The 21,008-nt window shown below is 37.0% G+C and overlaps 1 protein-coding gene across 3 annotated transcripts in view; it reads right to left on the bottom strand.

Moving 5' to 3' along the window:
- LOC100696060 (meprin A subunit beta-like) overlaps positions 1 to 21,008 on the bottom strand; it is a 50,013-nt gene that overhangs the window by 28,607 nt on the left and 398 nt on the right. The window contains exons 2-9 of one of the 3 annotated variants that reach the window (XM_019356172.2): positions 20,769 to 20,834; positions 20,500 to 20,587; positions 20,229 to 20,247; positions 20,108 to 20,146; positions 19,973 to 19,998; positions 19,776 to 19,860; positions 19,360 to 19,477; positions 19,038 to 19,216 (exon numbers count right to left, since the gene is read on the bottom strand). In XM_019356172.2, the coding sequence (XP_019211717.1) occupies positions 19,038 to 19,216; positions 19,360 to 19,477; positions 19,776 to 19,860; positions 19,973 to 19,998; positions 20,108 to 20,146; positions 20,229 to 20,247; positions 20,500 to 20,568 (535 nt within the window). In that variant the 5' untranslated portion in view covers positions 20,569 to 20,587; positions 20,769 to 20,834. Of the gene's footprint in view, positions 1 to 19,037; positions 19,217 to 19,359; positions 19,478 to 19,775; positions 19,861 to 19,972; positions 19,999 to 20,107; positions 20,147 to 20,228; positions 20,248 to 20,499; positions 20,622 to 20,768; positions 20,840 to 21,008 lie in introns of those variants that run through there. The other 2 variants (XM_019356173.2, XM_025904190.1) reach the window with 2 other exon arrangements.

The raw sequence follows: 21,008 nt of genomic DNA, 5'->3' as shown, positions 1-21,008 counted from the left end.
TTTGGTCTTATCTCCAAATAACTTGAACTGGCCATCTTATACATGCATATATGTAATTCTAATCCTCTGCATTTGGTCATTGCCAATAAAAATGTTAGCATCTTCAACTCTGAGAGGAAAAGTAGATTTAATGCTGGACTAGACTGAATGTTGGACTTAATGGGCACACTCATTCATGCATCCCACCTCTTCCCCATCGCCACCTTACCTGAGCCATTAAGAGCTCCAGCCAACATCACCACTACCAGTGTCTAGACCCTCAGAGATCCTGTCCTAAATCATATTACCACTGGGTTTCCTACTGACATGATGGGTCATTGGACTATAAATAGCCAAATTAATTTCTCTATTTTTCTCACAATCAAAGTATCTGTGCTTATTAAAATCAATACTGAAAACATAGAGGACCAAAAATCTTCTTTTTTTTAAAAGCTATTTTAATTAAAATATATAAACTGCAGATAGTGGTAGCTTCAAGATAACTGTATATTTCTCATGATTCAAAACTGCAGTGAACAAAACTGTCATATAAGCAGAAGTTATATTATGTATATATATATATATATGTATATATACACACACATATATATATATTATACAGTATATATATATATATATATATATATACAGTATATATATATATATATATATATATATATATGTATATATATATATATATATATATATATATGTATATATATATATATGTATATGTTAAGTAATATTGGTCAAAAGGAGTTTATTTTATTTTCTATGTTGTAGACACACACAAAATTGTTGCAAATGATTATTAAAAAACAACAACAATTAAAAAATGGTTCCACCACCAAAAAGGAAAATCACCGTATTAGGAACATTTACAATAAAGAAAATGAATGGATATAAACTTCCAGGTCAGATGGTAGTAAAATAACAAAAAATATCTAAAAATGAATCTGGCAGAGTTGCTTGTGCTGTCCATGCAAAGAGGCCAGGTGTGGCTGTGAGATCCCGATCAAGGTATTAGAAGCAGCAGTGCTAGGAAGAGGGCGAGGACAGGAGAGGCCATCATACCAGGAGAGAAGCCAAAAATGCTAAAACAAAAAGAAATTAATTAAATGATGTGCAGATAGCTTATGATGAGTAGTAAATTTCAAAAGAAGGTGTACATCTCCATCACTGCTGTTATGTTTTACTGGGCAAAATCTATGTGCCCTGCAAGTTGCAACAAATATTACACTCATTTGTCTTTTAATGTTACCCATTAGTAATGAAATTATTGCCATGGCAAGTAATGCAGTTTTCATCATTAGCATTACCAGTATCAAATCTAAAATTTCATCATCATCACAGTTTGAGGTCCTGTAAAAAATCAAAGCATTATATGGTATGTATGTTAAAATAACATATTTTAATTTTAATTTTAATCCTGCATCAAATATTGAAATAAATACATCTTATTTTTCTTTTGTCTTCCCCCTCAAGTGTTGTTGCGGGTTTCAAATATTGAGAAGGAGTACAAAACAACTAATAGTCCAGAAGGGTTGGGTCAAACAATGATTTTTAATGAACACACGCGTGGGGAGATGAACACTGCAACATCAGCTGTAGATCTCCGCCCAAAAATGCACTTCAGATTGCTTTTATAACATCAGGGTATTATTACACCCCCCTTGCATTTACAAGCACATAATTTGCATCTTAAGAACATTATTTGCCTCTTTTACAGACAATGAGCAATTTTAAGAGATAAATGCAGACACAGAGGTTCCCCTTTCTGGCATCTCTTTCCAAATAAGGCGATGATCTCCGGCCTTTGAGGTCCCCATGGACTGGACATCTTCTTGTGTCACCTGTTACCAAGCAAACTCAAGTGCAACATGTTGCTGAATACATTCAGGCCTTTGCTCAGGCCTGTTTCTGGATTATATGCACTACATGTGTTTTGCAATTTTACCTTCTCCAGCTCCAAGCCCTTACACAATAGATTGTCTGGACGTCGCGCCAAACAAAGCTTCTGACCTTTAATTAATTGGCTGAGCTTCAACTCTTTTATAAGCACAGAACTGCAATGTGTGTATAAAATGGTTATAACTGCATCTATAATAAAGGTTAAAGGTTAACCTTCCTGGGAGGTCATAAAGTTAGGAGTCCAAAATTTAAGCCTTCGTTTACATTTTCCAAAGAGATCAATTTGGCTGGATTGGAGTTTTTGCCGGGCTGCTTCTGGCCCTTGAGCCTTTTGTTTGACACCTCTGCCTTAGCCTCTCAGGCAGGTTTTTTTTTCCGGTGTGGCAGCCATTTCGGCTATTATCCCTGCCAAACCCATTGTCTCCCCAAAGAGCAAGATCAGGCTTAATGACTTCCAATTCAATTCAATTTCAATTCAATTTTATTTATATAGCGCCAAATCACAACAAAAGTCGCCTCAAGGTGCTTTATATTGTACAGTAGATAGCACAATAATAAATACAGAGAAAAACCCAACAATCATATGACCCCCTATGAGCAAGCACTTTGGCGACAGTGGGAAGGAAAAACTCCCTTTTAACAGGAAGAAACCTCCGGCAGAACCAGGCTCAGGGAGGGCGGCCATCTGCTGCGACCGGTTGGGGTGAAAGAAGGAAAACAGGATGAAAGACATGCTGTGGAAGAGAGACAGAGATTAATAACAGATATGATTCGATGCAGAGAGGTCTATTAACACATAGTGAGTGAGAAAGGTGACTGGAAGGGAAAAACTCAATGCATCATGGGAATCCCCGGCAGCCTACGTCTATTGCAGCATAACTAAGGGAGGATTCAGGGTCACCTGGTCCAGCCCTAACTATATGCTTTAGCAAAAAGGAAAGTTTTAAGCCTAATCTTGAAAGTAGAGATAGTGTCTGTCTCCCGAATCCAAACTGGAAGTTGGTTCCACAGAAGAGGGGCCTGAAAACTGAAGGCTCTGCCTCCCATTCTACTTTTAAATACTCTAGGAACAACAAGTAGGCCTGCAGTGCAAGAGCGAAGTGCTCTAATAGGGTGATATGGTACTACAAGGTCATTAAGATAAGATGGGGCCTGATTATTTAAGACCTTGTATGTGAGGAGCAGGATTTTGAATTCAATTCTGGATTTAACAGGAAGCCAATGAAGGGAAGCCAAAACAGGAGAAATATGCTCTCTCTTTCTAGTCCCTGTCAGTACTCTTGCTGCAGCATTTTGGATTAGCTGAAGGCTTTTCAGCGAGTTTTTAGGACATCCTGATAATAAAGAATTACAGTAGTCCAGCCTGGAAGTAATAAATGCATGAACTAGTTTTTCAGCATCACTCTGAGACAGGATATTTCTAATTTTAGAGATGTTGCGCAAATGGAAGAAAGCAGTCTTACATATTTGTTTAATATGTGCGTTGAAGGACATGTCCTGGTCAAAAATGACTCCAAGGTTTCTCACAGTGTTACTGGAGGCCAAGGTAATGCCATCCAGAGTAAGAATCTGCTTAGATACCATATTTCTAAGATTTTCAGGGCCGAGTACAATAACCTCAGTTTTATCTGAATTAAGAAGCAGAAAGTTAGCGGCCATCCAGGTCTTTATGTCTTTAAGACATTCCTGCAGTTTAACTAATTGGTCTGTGTTACCTGGCTTCATGGATAGATAGAGCTGCGTGTCATCTGCATAGCAGTGAAAATTTATGCTATGTCTTCTAATGATGCTGCCTAAGGGAAGCATGTATAATGTAAATAGAATTGGTCCTAGCACTGAACCCTGTGGAACACCATAATTGACCTTAGTGTCTGAAGAGGACTCTCCATTTACATGTACAAATTGGAGTCTATTAGATAGATATGATACAAACCACTGCAGTGCAGTACCTGTAATACCTACAGCATGTTCTAATCGCTCTAATAGGATATTATGGTCAACAGTATCGAATGCAGCACTGAGGTCTAGCAGGACAAGCACAGAGATGAGTCCACTGTCAGAGGCCATAAGAAGATCATTTGTAACCTTCACTAAAGCTGTTTCTGTGCTGTGATGAGCTCTGAAACCTGACTGAAACGCTTCAAATAAGCCATTCCTCTGCAGATGATCAGTTAGCTGTTTGACAACTACTCTTTCAAGGATTTTTGATATGAAAGGAAGGTTGGAGATTGGCCTATAATTAGCTAAGACAGCTGGGTCTAGAGATGGCTTTTTAAGTAAAGGTTTAACTACAGCCACCTTGAAGGCCTGTGGTACATAGCCGATTATTAGAGATAGGTTGATCATATTTAAGATTGAAGCATTAATTAATGGCAGGACTTCTTTGAGCAGTTTTGTAGGAATGGGGTCTAAAAGACACATTGATGGTTTGGAGGAAGTAACTATTGAAGTTAACTCAGAAAGATCAATTGGAGAAAAAGAGTCTAACTTAACATTGATGGTACTAAAAGTAGCTGTAGATAATGTTACATCTGTGGGATGATTATTGGTAATTTTTTCTCTAATGATAAAAATTTTATTTGTGAAGAAGTTCATGAAGTCATTACTAGTTAACGTTAAAGGGATGGTTGGCTCAGTAGAGCTCTGACTGTTTGTCAGCCTGGCTACAGTGCTGAAGAGAAACCTGGGGTTGTTCTTATTTTCTTCAATCAGTGACGAATAGTAAGATGTTCTGGCTTTGCGGAGGGCTTTCTTATAAAGCAGCAAACTATTTCTCCAGGCTAAATGATGATCCTCTAAATTTGTGACACGCCATTTCCTCTCCAGCTTACGAGTTATCTGCTTTAGGCTACGTGTTTGAGAATTATACCACGGAGTCAGGTACTTCGGATTTGAGGCCTTAGTTTTCACAGGAGCTACAGTATCCAGAGTTGTACATAGTGAGGAGGTAAAATTATTAACAAGATAATCGACCTCTGTTGGAGTAGCGTTCAGATAGATGCTCTGCTCTATGTTGGTACAGGGCATTGAAGATGATAACAGTGGGTGGATTATATTCTTAAACTTAGTTACAGCACTTTCAGAAAGACATCTACTTTGATAAAGTCTACTCTCCACTGCTGTGTAATCAATTATTGTAAATGTAAATGTTATCAGGAAATGATCAGACAGCAGAGGGTTTTCAGGAAACACTGTTAAATGTTCAGTTTCTATGCCATACGTTAAAACAAGATCTAGAGTGTGATTAAAGTGGTGGGTGGGTTCTTTTACATTTTGAGAGAAGCCAATTGAGTCTAATAACAGATTAAATGCGATGTTGAGGCTGTCATTTTTAGCATCTACATGGATGTTAAAATCACCCACAATAATTATTTTATCTGAGCTGAGCACTAAATCAGATAAAAAGTCTGAGAAATCAGAGAGAAACTCTGTGTAAGGCCCAGGTGGATGATAGATGATAACAAGTAAGACTGGTTTCTGAGTTTTACAGCTGGGGTGGACGAGGCTAAGCATCAGGCTTTCAAATGAATTAAAAGTCTGTCTTGGTCTTTCGTTAATTAATAGGCTGGTGTGAAAAATTGCTGCCACACCGCCCCCTCGGCCTGTGCTTCGAGATTTCTGGTAGTTAGAATGACTCGGGGGTGTTGATTCATTTAAACTAACATACTCATCCTGCTGCAACCAGGTTTCTGTAAGGCAGAGTAAATCAATTTGTTGATCAATTATTAAGTCATGTACTAACAGAGACTTGGAGGAGAGAGACCTAATATTTAATAATCCACATTTCACTGTTTTACTCTTTGGTTCAGATGTGGATACTGTATTGTTCTTTCTTTGTGATTTTTTATGTTTAAATTGTTTATTGCTGGTTTTTAGTTTGTTTTTTGTCTGTTTGGGAGCTGACACAGTCTCAATGGAGATGGGTTTTTGGGGGGGTAGCAGGAGGAGAGAAGCTGCAGAGAGGCGTGTAAGACTGCAACTCTGCTTCCTGGTCCCAACTCTGGATAGTCATATTTTGGGGGGTTTAATAAATTTGTCCATATTTCTAGAAATGAGAGCTGCTCCATCCAAAGTGGGATGGATGCCGTCTCTCCTAACAAGACCAGGTTTCCTCCAGAAGGTTTGCCAATTATCTATGAAGCCCACATCGTTTCTGGGACACCACTCAGACAGCCAGCAATTTAAGGAGAACATGCGGCTAAACATGTCACTCCTGGTCTGATTGGGGAGGGGACCAGAGAAAACTACAGAGTCCGACATTGTTTTGGCAAAGTTACACACCGATTCAATATTGATTTTAGTGACCTCCGATTGGCGTAACCGGGTGTCATTACTGCCGACGTGAATTATGATCTTACTGTATTTACGTTTACCCTTAGCCAGCAGTTTTAAATTTCCTTCAATGTCGCCTGCTCTGGCCCCTGGAAGACAATTGACTAAGGTTGCCGGTGTCTCTAGCTTCACATGTCTGAGAACAGAATCACCAATTACCAGAGTTTGACCCCCGGCGGGTGTGTCGCCGAGTGGGGAAAAACGGTTAGACACATGAACAGGTTGGTGGTGTACCTGGGGCTTCAGTTTAAGACTATGCTTCCTCCTCACTGTCACCCAGCCGCCCTCTTTCCCCAGCTGCTTGGGGTCTGCCGGGGAACAGCTAGCAGGGCCTACGCTATCTTCGGCTGCACCAGCTACAGGGGCCTGGCTAGCTACGGGTGAATGAAGGGTGCGAAGCCGAGTCTCCAATTCAGTAATCCTGGCCTCCAGAGCTGCAAATATGCTACATTTGTTACAGGTATCATTACTGCTAAAGGAGGCCGAGGAGTAACTAAACATCTGACACAATGAGCAGGAAAGTGCAGGAGGGACAGGTGAAGTAGCCATGGTGCTAACGAGTCGGCTACGAGCTAAGCTAAGCTAGCGAAACAGTAAAGAGACAGTGAGTGAATACTTTGGCTATAAATTAGGTAGTGAGTACACAGAAAGGGTGATTCAGATGAAGCACGTTAAGATTATACTATGAAAAAGGGATGTATCAAAAGATTTAAATTAAATTGCTAAGCAGAAAAGCTACTCAGAAACACCACTGTGTTTGAGCAGGAACAGGAAGTGATACTCTACCACAAAGCGAGCGAACACCAAGTGACACCAAGTTTTCAGTAGTTTTAATATTGTGACTGACGTAGGTTCGTGTTTTATCAAGTTATTTTGTCAATTTTGTTTCTTTTTAGTCAATATTTAACTAAAAAGAGACCAACAGAGTTCATTTATTAGAATATAATATATGCATCAGAATGATTGGATATTGTTTCATCTGTAATTTCTATGTAAAGACAAAATTAAAAAATAAATCAATAACAATAAAAAAAAAAAAATCTAAATGTATCCTAACTCTTGTAGTAATTCAATATGTAGTAGTCATCTTTCAGAATACTTTTGCTGGAAGACCTTTTTAAAAACTTCCCAAATGCTGGAAATATAAAGGTATACTTACAAGGTTGTTCAGTATTGGTTTATGGTTGAGATCTAAATCCTCCACCTATGAATGCAGACAAGAAATGACCTCTCTTTAAATGTTTTGTCTTTGATAAGTATAAGTAAAGGATAAGACAAATACTGTGGGGGTGGTAACGCACATCCAAGTCACTATGACAGACTTGAGTGGAGGACCAGTAGTGATGCTATGTACAAGAAGGGGATGAGCAGACTCTACTTTTGAGGGAGCTCAGATAATTTGCCTAATTAGAAATTACATTTAACAAATTATGTATTTAATATTATGTTTCAGGTTTTATTTGTTTTATAACACAGTGAAGGTAAAATATATTTTAAAACCTACTAAATAAAGCGTACAACAAACAACATAATACCTAACATCTAAATAACTTAATTATTCTAACGTTTGGATAAAGTATAGTATTGGTTATGCTAAAATAAAGATATAAGTAATGATTATCATTTGAGATTATGTTCTATAAAGTGCAGTTTTCTTCTTTAAAAAAAAAGAAGGCAGAAACATAAAAGGTTATTTGACCAGATTCACCTTTAAACTCTGAATAACCTTAGCCAAAATTGTTTTGTACATTAGGCTAAAACAGTGTGATCATCGAACATTTTAGTGCAAAAAATAACAAACCCACTGGGTGTATTATTCTCAGCAATTTTTGCCCCCTGAGATGGGCAGTAACCCACTTGTAATGCGGTGCTGCCCATCTCTGGTAATCACCATCTGTTCAAAAAGCTACTAAAAATAAGGTACTTAAACTTAAATCAAGACACCAGAAGCACTCTTAGTTTTTGCACTTATTGAGACAGCAACGGGTCAGTAACTCAATTTTAACAGTACTGAGGTCTATTCCAGGAGAATCATATCTAACATTACTGTGAGTACTGTGTAACATGGGCACTGTAAGAAATGCATATTCCAGATGCTCTTAACAGGAATAATAACAGTATCAAAAATAAATTTTGCTGCAGCTTCTAACAATCAGCATTAAATCCTAGATTGCATAGCTTTTTAGAAGAACAAGTTTAAAGATCACACATACAAACATGTGTCTTACATTTGAACAACAAAGAAAGAAGAGGATTAAATGAAGACCTTAAGAAACACTATTTCTGAGATGCATTACGGTTTAAAATAGATCATCACATCAACGTGTTATAGGGATCTGAACTTTAAGAATATTTAGACCGACTCCACTTATTAAAATATATTAAATGAAAGCACGAGTAATTGCAAAATACAACAATATATGCACATAGAATATTGCAGCCTAACCTTTAGGAAACATAACAGGATGGCTAAAAGAAATATGTGCTGCTTACATCATCCACTTTTCTGAAATAAGGGTATGCCTCTAGAATCTTCACTGTTCTGTCTTGCTCCTTTATAGCATCAGAGTTAATGTCTTCTAGACTCAAACTCCAGGTTCAGCAGTTGGGTTACAGCAGCTTTGTTTGGTTTTTTGGTCATGTATATTTTTTGGAGAGTCTTGTGGTGTCTTGCCTGAGTTTTTTTGGCTGTCAAAGAAGTCAGCTGAACCAACTAAACACACAGAGCAGAGGTGTGTAAATCATTTATTGTAACTGTAAGGCTTTATATATCTGTTATTGATTCAAAACAAAAAACCAAAAAAACCAAAATATATTTGTAAAATAGATCAACAAATTAACTAACCACAGTCTCTAGATGTGCAAAGCTGGTAGAGACATACCCTAAAAGACTGGCAGCAAAAGGTGGTTCTACAAAGTATTGACTCAGGGTGCTGAATAATTATGCACATCCCACTTTTCAGTTATTTATTTGTAAAAAATGTTTGGAATCAAGTATGATTTTCGTTCCACTTCTCACGTGTACAACACTTTGTATTGGTCTTTCACGTGGAATTCCAATAAAATTGATTCATGTTTGTGGCTGTAATGTGACAAAATGTAGAAAAGTTCAAGGGGGCCGAATACTTTTGCAAGCCACTGTATGCTGAGATTACTTTATGCATTAGTGACTTAACTGAAGACTTATGTTTTTCATTCATTCATTCATTGGCTTGTTACCTACCAGTTATTAGCATTGGCTGATGTTAAGTATGATCATTTTCTAACCTAACGTAAAGCACACCATTGTTTTTCTTGTGACATTACCAATAAGTTTGATGTGTCACATGGCCCTCTTCCTATTGAAAAAACAAAAGTTGTATCCAAGATGGCCGACTTCTAAATGGCCACCATGGTCACCACCCATCTTGAGGAGTTTGCCCCCTCACATATACTAATGTGCCACAAACAGGACTTTAACATCACCAACCATTTCCATTTTATCAAGTTTGAAGCATTGTTGATTAATGGCTTATAATGAATTTACAATGCAAATGTAGCTGGCCATATACAAATAATTCATTTAATCTGTATTTAAGTGCAACTGTGTGCCTTTGTGTGTTTATGTGTCCCAAAGTGTCCCAACTTCTTTGAAATTGGGATTGCAAACTATATATAGCTTTAGATCTTATAAGTATGTTTGTTAACACAGATTTTAGTAGAGAACATTTTGAACATGCATGAGCCTCTACAGTGAAGCTCAAACATCCAAGTAAAAAAATAGGGAACTAAGAATGTTTTTGTTTTAAAGGTTATAAATTTTATTTTTTTGACACATCAATATACCAATACCCAAGAAAGCACAATGTTTTTTTTTTTAATATATATCGCAATAGCTTCAAACTTGTTGCTTCAAAATTGCAGTTAACAAAACTGTCATATGAGTATAAATTTATAACGGTTAAATGGAGTTTAAAACATATATTACAAAACCAACAAAAATTAAAAGACAGTTCCACCACAAAAAAAGATAATTATATTAGAAACATAATAAATCATAGTAAAATAGTAAAGCAACACAAAATATCTAAAACGAATCTTGCAGAATCGTTGGTGATGTCCGTCTAAAGAGGTCAGATATGGATGAGATTCACATCAAGGCACCAGAAGCATGAGCGCTGGTAAGAGGGTGAGGACAGTAGAAGCCATCATACCAGGAGAGAAGGCAAAACTGGTACAACAGAAAGAAAATGATTGATTAAATTAATAAAACCTAGATGGCTTATGTTAAGTAATGAAGTTATGAAGAAAGCATTATAGCCATCAGCACCGTTTTGTTTTAAGAGGCAAAATCTGTGTAGGCTGCAAGCTGCAGCAAATAATACACTCATTTGTCTTGTAATATTACACATTAGTACTGAAAAACTTTAATTATTATTTGCAATAGTGACTGAAAAGCATTCTGATGTATTCTTATTGGTCACTGCATGAGTGATGATAAATGATGGCGACTGACTTTTCAAAAAAATAGCATCAACAGTACTGAAGCTCCTCCATCTCATCCCATTCCTAGCATCCTCACCGTCACACCAGCCCTCTGAATGTCCTCCTTCACTATCATTTTGCTGCTCACTATTCTTTGATAGAGCTTTTTATTTTGATCATCATTAGGAGCACAACATCTACATTTTCTGGTCTACTAGTTTTTTACAGCTTGTAACAACACATTTTTGAAAACAGAAAATATTTGAAAATATTGGAGTACCTGTCATTTGTTGTGTTTGGAGTTGGAAATGTGGTTTGTAAGATCCTAGAAAAGCCAAAGAATTTTTTGACAGATATGTTAAAACTCTTACATGATTCAGAAGTCACTGTTAGATTTTTAATTTCACTAGCATTTACATTATATGATAAGAATACCTCTTATTATATAATCATATATTGTTTTATATGATATGTTGTCTTATATGATATCATATACATTCTAATTTACATGTCCTACCATGGTGAGCAGGGTCCTTTATCCTGGACTCCAGGTGGATGTGAAATATTCACTGGTCTCATTTTAGGACATGGCAGTGTACTTCCATTAATTAGAGAAGTGAGATCTATTGAAAATAAATAAAATGATTCAAAGGTTTCATGCATTTTTGTTGTAAAAGTTTCAAGTTCAGTATTTAAGTTTATTATTGAAAATATTTAAATTTGCCTTGTAAGCTGAAGATGAAAATAGCACTCCCTCCCTTGAGGTAATCTCTGGATTTGATGTCTTCCAGAGATGCAAAATTATTTCTACCAGAAAGGGTATTAACATAGATTGTCTCATTATTCTCATCAACAATTGGACTTCCAACCTCACGAGGTTTGCCCCAAGTGGATACACCTGTTAATAGAAAGCATTATTAATATAGTGGTTAATAGTTTAGTTAGTGCATTTTTTTAAGGATTTCTTCATGTTTCTGCAAACGTACCACTGGAGGTGAGCAGATTTGGGTCAGTGGTGATACTCATTTGTTTTGACATCTGTAGCTGGATGTTGGGGTTCTGATCCACCATTTGGACAGTAAATTGCCTTTGTTGGCAAGGCCATTGCAGTTGGTCATCATAGACACCAGAGACAAGTTGCACAAATACTCCAAAATAACTCTGGTAGAGCTTTAGTGCTACCCGGTAAGCATAGCCCTCACTGGAGTACTGCCTTGGGCTATATATCAGGGCTGGAGTATCAGTAGTGTTCAGAAGTCTCTCAAAATCATTAATCTGCCAGGTTCCATCTGGACACTCAAGCTCTGACAGATTGATGTCATCAATAGAGAATCCGCCTGTAGAGTTTCCTGCTCCTTTACGAACCTCAAACTCCACCTGGAACTGCTTGGTGGCATTTAGAGGAACATGGTGGAGTGTCCAGTGAGATGTTGGTTTACCTGGAGGGAGAATTTTTGGATGACTACATTTTGCTTTTTGATTAATAGGTGAGTTGTGAGGTATGGGTTTGTGAAAAAAGATAAATGTGAAACATTTAGACTTCATCTAGAGAAAATCATAGTAGATAATCACACCAGTGAACCATTACCTGTGATCTGTCCCATGAGGTAGAGAGTTCCTGTGGCGTCCAAGTTATCTTGAAATTCTCTGATCCAGATGTTAAGTTCGTCTGACTCACTTCCATTGTGGTAATAATAGAACTGCAGACACTGGACATGACAATCCCTCTGAAGACTCATCCTCTTTGTCTCCAGCCAGGCGGAGTCACCCTCCTGACCTGATCTTGTGCTAGCATGCATGAAGTAACCTGCATCCTGACCTAGAATGTTGTTCAAAATAATATTACACCAGACTACCAAAGTATTTATTATTATTTCTGGTAGCTAACTTTAAGTTAACATGGCTGAGGTTAAAAGTTAGATTTTCCAAATAATTGCACTTTGTAATGCAATAAATAAATGCAATAGTTGAATGTTTCACATTTTGAAAACTTACCTTGATTGCCATTTCCACTGGGCAGATTGGTGTGGTCAGAGTTGGGACCCCCATAAACATCTTTTACCATTTCCCACCTATTGCTGCTCTGTGAACAGTTACTCATTTGACACATGGTCCCATCAGTAAAGCCACAGTACATCCTAAAGGCAACAGATGAGCCTGTAGAGGTAAATTATGAGCACAAATGGTTTTAACTATCTTTGGTAACACTTTATAATATTGCCCACAAATAAGGATGTAATTACCCTGTAAGTAAAGAATAAGAAATTTTAAGGAGTGTGTAATTGCACAGTACTTTAGTGACGGGTAGCGCTCTCACTTGATGTTATGTAATAATGTGGGCCTATACATAGTCCATTTTGGCAAAGTTTGTCCAAAGTTTGTCCAACATCCAACATTGTAGCTCCCCTCCCCAAAAAGGACCAGTAGTGACAATTTTAGCTGCACATTGTCCTTAAAGCTCCAGTGTCTCCAGTGTTTATTGGAAATTTTTTAGTTTCTGACACTAAACAGCTAAACATGTTCCTGGTCAAATAGACCCAGGGGCATTGTTGCTGTTCCCGAGAAAGGAACATAACAGGATGCCATTAAGCACCTTGAGGTGGCTGTTGTTGAGATTTGGCGCTATATAACTAAAACTGAATTGAATTAAACTGAATTGAATTGAATCGAGTTAAATGTTCATTAACGTCAGTGCTGTAGTTCAAATATTAGCTCTGCTGCTCTGACAGGGCCAGATCTACAGAGCTAATGGGGTGGCATGTGCCAGCCTAAAATGATTTCTTGCCACCCTAGTTTTGCATTTGACAGTGTTGTTTATTAAAATAAGATAGCATTAACACTTTGAGCCCAGCAACAATTAAAATTGAATATAAATCCAAAAACTGAATATGTTGCATAGTGCCCCCCCAATCACCACCATTAACAAATGGTTCAGAGGACCGGCTTTATTTCTTGTTTTCAGTAGCAACCGATGCTTGTGGCAGAGCACATTTTGAACAACACCATGGGGATTTCAGATTTCACACAGATGGTCGGTTGTTGCACTCAAATTAAAATTAAAAAACACCAGTTTTTTAATTTTATTGATAGGCCACTAAATCCAGAGTATAAAAGAATATATATAAGTGATGCTTTTTTTACATTTAGTGTGGAAGAAATTTTTAAGAAAAGCATTTTCTAAGAACAGTTAAAAACAGTAAAAAACAGAAAAACAGTAAAGAAAGAGAAATAAAAGCCACCCCTTTCCTACTGGTGGAAAAATGTACCATATCGACCAATAAAAAAATGTGGGATTTGGTTGATTAGGAAGAGGGGAAAGTTTTGGGAGTTGCGGCAGCGAAAGAGCTAGAGCGATATCAAAAGCGAGATTTGAGATGTGAGAGATTTGTGACGTTAAGCGTGGAGTGTATAGTTAGTGTGTTGTGTTGTCTTGTGTAGTTAGTGTGTAGTGTTTTTGTTGTTTTTCTTGTGTGTGTCAGTGAGGGTAGCTGTCATAGATCAGTTGTGTTAATACAGAATGTAAATGAAAAAATAACTGTAAATTCAGACACGTGAGGTTGAGCTGAAAAAACAATTTAAAGGTGAAATACAAATGTAAAATCAAAAGTCAAAAATGGCCAGTTATATTTTGGACCTCAGAGGGTTAACCCAACAAATCATGAAAAATTAGGTTTAAATTTTTGTTCATGACAGTGCAGATTTCTGACATTTTGTGTAAATTTAAGCATGTAACAATTTGATTTTTCTAACAAAAAAAGGAGTGAAACTTAGATTAGACTTGTGTTTGTAATGCTGGGCTTACACTGTGCGATTTTTGGCCCATTTTGAGCCGATTTTTCAGTTGTGCGACCATTTTGGTGATCGGCCCGAGTTTCGCCTTCATCGTGTGTCGTGCATCGTATAGTATAGATGGGGTAACGAGAAGCGATTAACATCTCACGACCAGGTCCTGATCATCAATCGTTTGGTCGTAAGAAAATCAAACCTGTTTGAAATCCTGTCGGCCGTCGTGAGGGTGTCACTACAGCCTCTCACACTGCGCACGCGCAAACACAGAAATGAAAGTGAAAAAACGGAGCAGCACAGCAGTGCAGCATTTGATCTGGACACAAGCGATGGAGGCACAACTTGTAGAACTTTGGCAAGCTCATCTCAGCCTTTTCAATGTGGCCTCACAAAATTATCACGACTGCAACAACTGTGAAAATAGTTGGATGGACATTCCTGCTCAATCACAGCTGCCTGATTAATGTTTTATTATTAGCAATTTAGCAAAGTTAATGGTGGTGGTGTGTGTGTCTGTGTGAGTGAAAGACAGAGAGGGAGAGAGAAGGAGAGCGAGAGACAGATTTTGTGTTATAAACTTCATATTATTACTTCATGTAATGGACGCACAGTGTGAGCACTCAGGTCGCATCAGGCCGTAAAGTGTGAGACCATGCATCGTGACCTTCGAACTTCTAACCCCTGCGAGTCAATCGTACAGTTGGAGCAGGAGCTGAATAACGCAACTGAAAAAATCGCACAGTCTATGCTCAGCTTAACTGAACCACACCATTTTGTGTAGCTTTCTGGATGTTATACTTACTGGGCTACATACTTATTTATTATAGTAGTAGTACATAAAATCAAAATTCACATGTTTTATGTAACTGAATTATGTGGGCTAAACAAAATAATTAAGTTATAGATATATATGAATATGAGCCACTAAAGCAGTTTATAAAAGAAACAGAGAAAAAACTTGAATTGAATTAAATTAACTTTGTGTACCTTCCAGGTATTTTACAGGAAAGCAGACAGTTAAAATCATTCATACTGATATAATGAATATCAAAACAATGTAAAAAGGCAAGGTTATCTCAGAATTTTTTTTTTTTTTTTCTGGAAAATTATTGTGAAATTACATTTTCAAAATGACTTACGCAGAACTTTAAATTATTTACTGTGTACTTAACATTACTTATGCAGTACTTAAAATTACTTGTACATAAACTTGTACATAAAGATTATTTACAGTATAATTTATGTCTTTTTTCAGTAAAATATCTGGAAGTTAGGCAAGATTGTCTTACCCCATAATATGACTGATGCAATAGAAAGTTCAACATACTTAAAATTAAACGTGGTAAATATTGCTTGTTTTCTAGAATACTTCATGCTGTACTCACAGGGTAATTACTAGGGATGGGTACCGGTATTGGTTCTGACATAAACGGTAGTAACCAGACCGAAAAGCAGCGCACATTTCGGTGCTTTATTTCAGTGCTTTTTTTTCCTGAGATGTCATACACTTTGGATTCTAGCCAATCATTTTACCTTTGCAAGCGTAGTAGGCGGGGCCAGGTACTTACGTTCTTTTAGAGCAGAGCTACAGATTAAAAATGCCCAAGGCAAAGCGGTCATAGTCTGGCTGTACTTCACAGCAAAAGATGCAAACTCAGCAGCCTGCAACAAGTGCTTTAAGCTCATACTGTGCAAAGGAGGTAACACCTCGCATCTGATGAAACACCTGGCGACACATAGCGTTTTTTTAAAAGCCGAAAAATGCACCGTATTTGATAGCTTGCTGCGAGACCTCACACCGTGCACATCTACTGTGGGTGGGTTGCCTGTTGTCGGACCCGGAGTTAGCAACATCCCCCAAAAACCCGAAGAGTAGAGTCCTGGCCCCTAGCCCTGTCAGCGTAGCAGAAATGATGACGGATGATGATGGCAGCAGCAGCTGTTCTTCTCTGCGTGAGTAGCTTCATGTTGTTCGTGCGTAATTTACGTTGAGTGGGCTAACCACGTTATTAAATTAATGCATGTAAGGTGAACAAGCAAACACCGTCGTAGTTACATGCGGCTGTCTTCTTGTTTGATGGCAGATACTCCCTTCACCCTGGCCAAAAAGGCTAAAATGACCAAAGAAAAAGTGGAAAACAGCTAAACATGAGAGGTTTTTGGACAAAGTTTGTGTTTTTTCCATTGATTAAGCACTGCTTCCAGCCAAGAGTGATGCCATAAATCCCCTATAGCTGCAGAAAAGGCTAACATTGTTATCTTTTTACAAAAAAACAGCTGAACATGAGAGGTTTTTGGACGAATTTTGTGTTCTCCATTCTTTAAGCACCGGTTTGAGCACCGTTTAAGCATCGGCACCGTTTCAAAAGTACCGGTTTGGTACTGGTATCGGATAAAAGCTAAATGATACCCTTCCCTAGTAATTACTCCCTTAGTAGTTGGCCATATTATAAAGTATTATGTTCATGTCTGCAGCCTCCACCATGTATGCTATAACTGTTGATTTAAATGAAATTTAAAATTTATTTGTGTGCTTTGAAGTGGGATTTGTTATCTAGCAGATATTTCAATGGAAATTCATTTTTGTGGATCTTAAGGATGATTATATCTACCTATTCAGAAACATGATAACAGGGTTCTTGCTGATCGGAGCTAGCTTGGCCCTGGCTTATCGAAGAATTAAGAAAGCGGAACCGGCTGTTCAAACCCCCCCAAGGCTGCCCGCTGGGATTGAAACGATGGGATGAGGTGTGAGTTTCTCAAAATGGGCTCATTGAGTGCAGCACGGATAAGATCTTGGAGAAGCTTACGGCCAGTGTTGGTCAAGTTACTTGAAAAAAGTAATCAGTAACTAATTACCGATTACTTCCCCCAAAAAGTAATCCCGTTACTTTACTGATTACTTATTTTCAAAAGTAATTAATTACTTTGTTACTTAGTTACTTTTTAAAAACACAATTTACAACCTGAATAGGTGATAAAGCGATAGATCTTTCAGCCCAATTCTACTTTTTCTGCATAATCCATCATACAAAATGTAATCAAATGGAAATGTCTCTTTTTAAAACTTGTTTTATTAGTTTTAATCTTTTAACTTTATGCATCAAGCAAAAATTTAATTATATGCAACATTCTCTGACTGGAAGAAATTTGTTTAACATTTAAACCTATTTTCTGCACTTTCCAGCACATAAAATAAAATATTTTTTTGTGTTTACACTCACTCTTTCAAATAGATGCAAGTAAAACACAGCAGAAAATAAATAAAGTCAAAGGCTAGTTGCTCTGTTTTCACCTGTAAAGCAGGACTGGGGTAGGCGGAGGTTTACCCTGGTGCAGGTGTGCCGCAGCGGTCAGTGGAAGAATCCGCGAGTTTCTCTGTGAATTTCCCATTACAGTAGTAGCGCAGGCAGCGCTTGCTTGGAAGTTAAGGGGGTTTTTTTTGCTGTAAAATGAAGTTTTCTTCCACGCACAACGGACGCTAATGTTTTTGTCACTTTTTATGGAATCAAACTCAAAGTAAGGTCAGTACTTCCACGCTTTAAACGCTGCACGCTCATACTCTCTCCCGTACTTGATATATTATCCATTGTTGATCTGCAGACAGCTGTTGTCATGAACGTCGCACTCGCTTACGTCACTATCATGAGACATTCTCGCAAAAAACTCACGGTTTTAGTAACGGCAGTAACGCAGCGTTCCTACGGGAAAGTAACGGTAATCTAATTACCGTTTTTGCAATGGTAATCCCTTACATTACTCGTTACTTGAAAAAAGTAATCGGCCCATCTCTGCTTACGGCTGCCTTGAATACTCAGAATAAGATGGTCGGAGGGTAAGATGGCTCCGCCATTGCGTGCAATAGGTCGGCAGCCTTAACATGAAATTTCCCCTTGTGGGACTAATAAAGGTATCTTATAAAGGTATCTTATAAAGGAAAATGCAAAGTTGTCAACTATTTAAACTGTAGTCAACTCAAGGTTGAGTAAAGTGGGTGTTGGTCCCCTCAATCTTTAAGTACTTACTGCATTTGTAGAGTAGATTCAGCTCCTGAACATCATTAGCGCTCATTTCCACTCGTTGACCAATCAGATTTTGGAATTTTGAGTCTTTGGTGATAATTGTAGAACCTTTGCCATTGGTGAAATCATCTTTGCCATAGTGCATCACTGACAAGTAGTCATATGGGACTCCGTGGGTGGTGCTCACATTATTGCCAACTATTCTAAAGTTGCTCTTGTAATCTGTAAAAATCACATATAAAAGCCAAACATCACATACAGTATCCTCAACTGAAAATATTATGATATTATGAGAGAAGGTCAAAGCATAAGAGGAGTAATATTAATTAATCTGACAGAATATTGAAAGTTCTGTTTTGCAGACTGTCAAAAATTCAATGGTTCTTTTGAAGATAATTATTTTACTCATGGTTTTATTTTAACCATTTCAAAATGCTTGATTTTTGTAGACCATTTTATACACCTTTAAGATAAGCATGTGAATAGAAATATCAAAGAAGATAATAACATCATAATATGTAGTATAAATAGTATTAGCCAAACCTTCTAGGATGTTTTCAAATTGAATCGTCACATAATCATCTCTGTCATATCTGGACTGTTCATGGTAGAAGCCAAGAGCATGAAGGAACTCATGTTCAACAATGGCAATGTAACCACAGCCTATTCCAATGGAGAGTTCCTGTCCATTGGAAAATACCCGCCCGATGTATGACCAACATCTGGAAAAAAACAAAAAAAACAAAACACTGATCAGTATTTGTCCTATGTTAAATTATGTTTATCTTTACCTAAACTAAAAAAGAAAGTTCGTTTTAAAGGCAAAGAAAAACAACAAAAACAAAAGGCAGGAAAAAAAACTTACCCATTTAACTGTTTGACAGAAATGTAATAGTCCTCAGAGTCCCTTGGTTTAAAATCAATGCATGATTTCAACCTGAACTGATCAAGGGCCCTCAGAATGACTCCTTTAGAATTAATTTCTGCGTTGTTCATGAGATGTGTGTTATGGAGATAAAAAATATATACATGTTAGACAACTGATAAATGTGATATCGGTGCATATTAGTTTAAAACTCTTTGTAGATACTTCTGTGGAGGAGTGGGTGGTTATTTTGCATAACTTAGTTGTACAAAACTATGTCAGTCAATTAGCTTTGTTCACTTGAACATTATGCGGCTTCTACGTGGCAACAGCCTCCAACTGACATGTACCAAAAATAGATTTTCAAGTAACAGATCACATAGGTGTGCTCCCATGTCAGAAAAAAATATATTCACCAAGGTCGTTATTCAAGACATAGGGGACTCTAGATGTCCACAGCTTGTTTTCATCAGTGATGGTACTCCTCTGCAGGTTTGTAGGCTAAAATATGAAGACCACATATCTTGTCAAGTAAAAATGCAAAGTTATGAGACATCTAGATATTTTAAGAATAAATATATTATCTTAAAAACAAACAAACAACTTAACTCACCTCCAAAATATCATCGTGTAAAAATCCTAAAATCAAACATTAAAAGTTAGGCATAATCAAGTAAAGTTGCAAGAAGTTGAAAAAAACAAAAATCTCCTCACAAAAGGCATTCAGTTATGCGATATTGAACTTTACCCTTGTTTATTTCAGGAATGTCCTTTTCTTCACCAATATCTACAAAGAGGCTTTAGTTAGTTTTTCATAAGAAAAATTAATTTCATTGAATAAAATGGAAATCACAAATATTAGACCTTACCCACTATTTCTGGTCCAGTCTGCAAAAATATGAAAGTCATATTGAAATAAACACACACTACACTTGACACAACATGTAAACTTTAGATTTGATGGGGTTTTTTTCTTTTTAAAAATTCAAATCATTTGTAGCATATGTTTAATATTCAGTATTATTTTTGTCTTAATTCCTCCAAAAATCGTTTTTCTTAAAAACAACTTTTGAAGTTCTGTTTCCATACAATAAGATTCTTTCTCTGGATGCAAAGGTAGTTAAACAACTAATTACTTACTGTGTTTAAGTAAAATGCTTCTGTAATGGCCATGCTCCAGATAAGAAAAACATATCCTTTCACCCTCATGGTGCGTCTTTGATGAAACCTAAATCAATAGAGATTCTACCAAAAATCATGAACTGCAATCACAAAATGTAAACAAAAAATATCAAAGATAGCTAAATCTACTAATTTCAGCTCGAATATTTATGTTTGTTAAAGTTTATGTTTTTAGTTAATCTTTCATTTTAATTTGTTCTAGCAGAAATATGAAAGTTTGTGTTTACCTTGCGCCACACTTCTCACACGTCTCCTCTTCTTGTCTTGGTTTAACTGTGCATGAGAAGCTTTGGCTTTGAAAGGAATGATACAACTGTTTTTATACAACTAAAGGCAACATGCTTAGCATTTCAGACAGTCATACCTGCAGCTATTTCTACTTTTGCTGTTTCTTTGGCACACATTACCAGTTCCTGTTATCAAATGTTTTAATACAAATAAAGGTATGTACTTAACATGCCTGTTTG

Source organism: Oreochromis niloticus, unplaced genomic scaffold (genome assembly GCF_001858045.2).
Source record: "Oreochromis niloticus isolate F11D_XX unplaced genomic scaffold, O_niloticus_UMD_NMBU tig00000289_pilon, whole genome shotgun sequence".
In the NCBI taxonomy this organism is placed as follows: Eukaryota; Metazoa; Chordata; class Actinopteri; order Cichliformes; family Cichlidae; genus Oreochromis; species Oreochromis niloticus.
The sequence above is the reverse complement of the archived record's forward strand: the minus strand, read 5'-3'. Positions and strand labels throughout refer to the sequence as shown.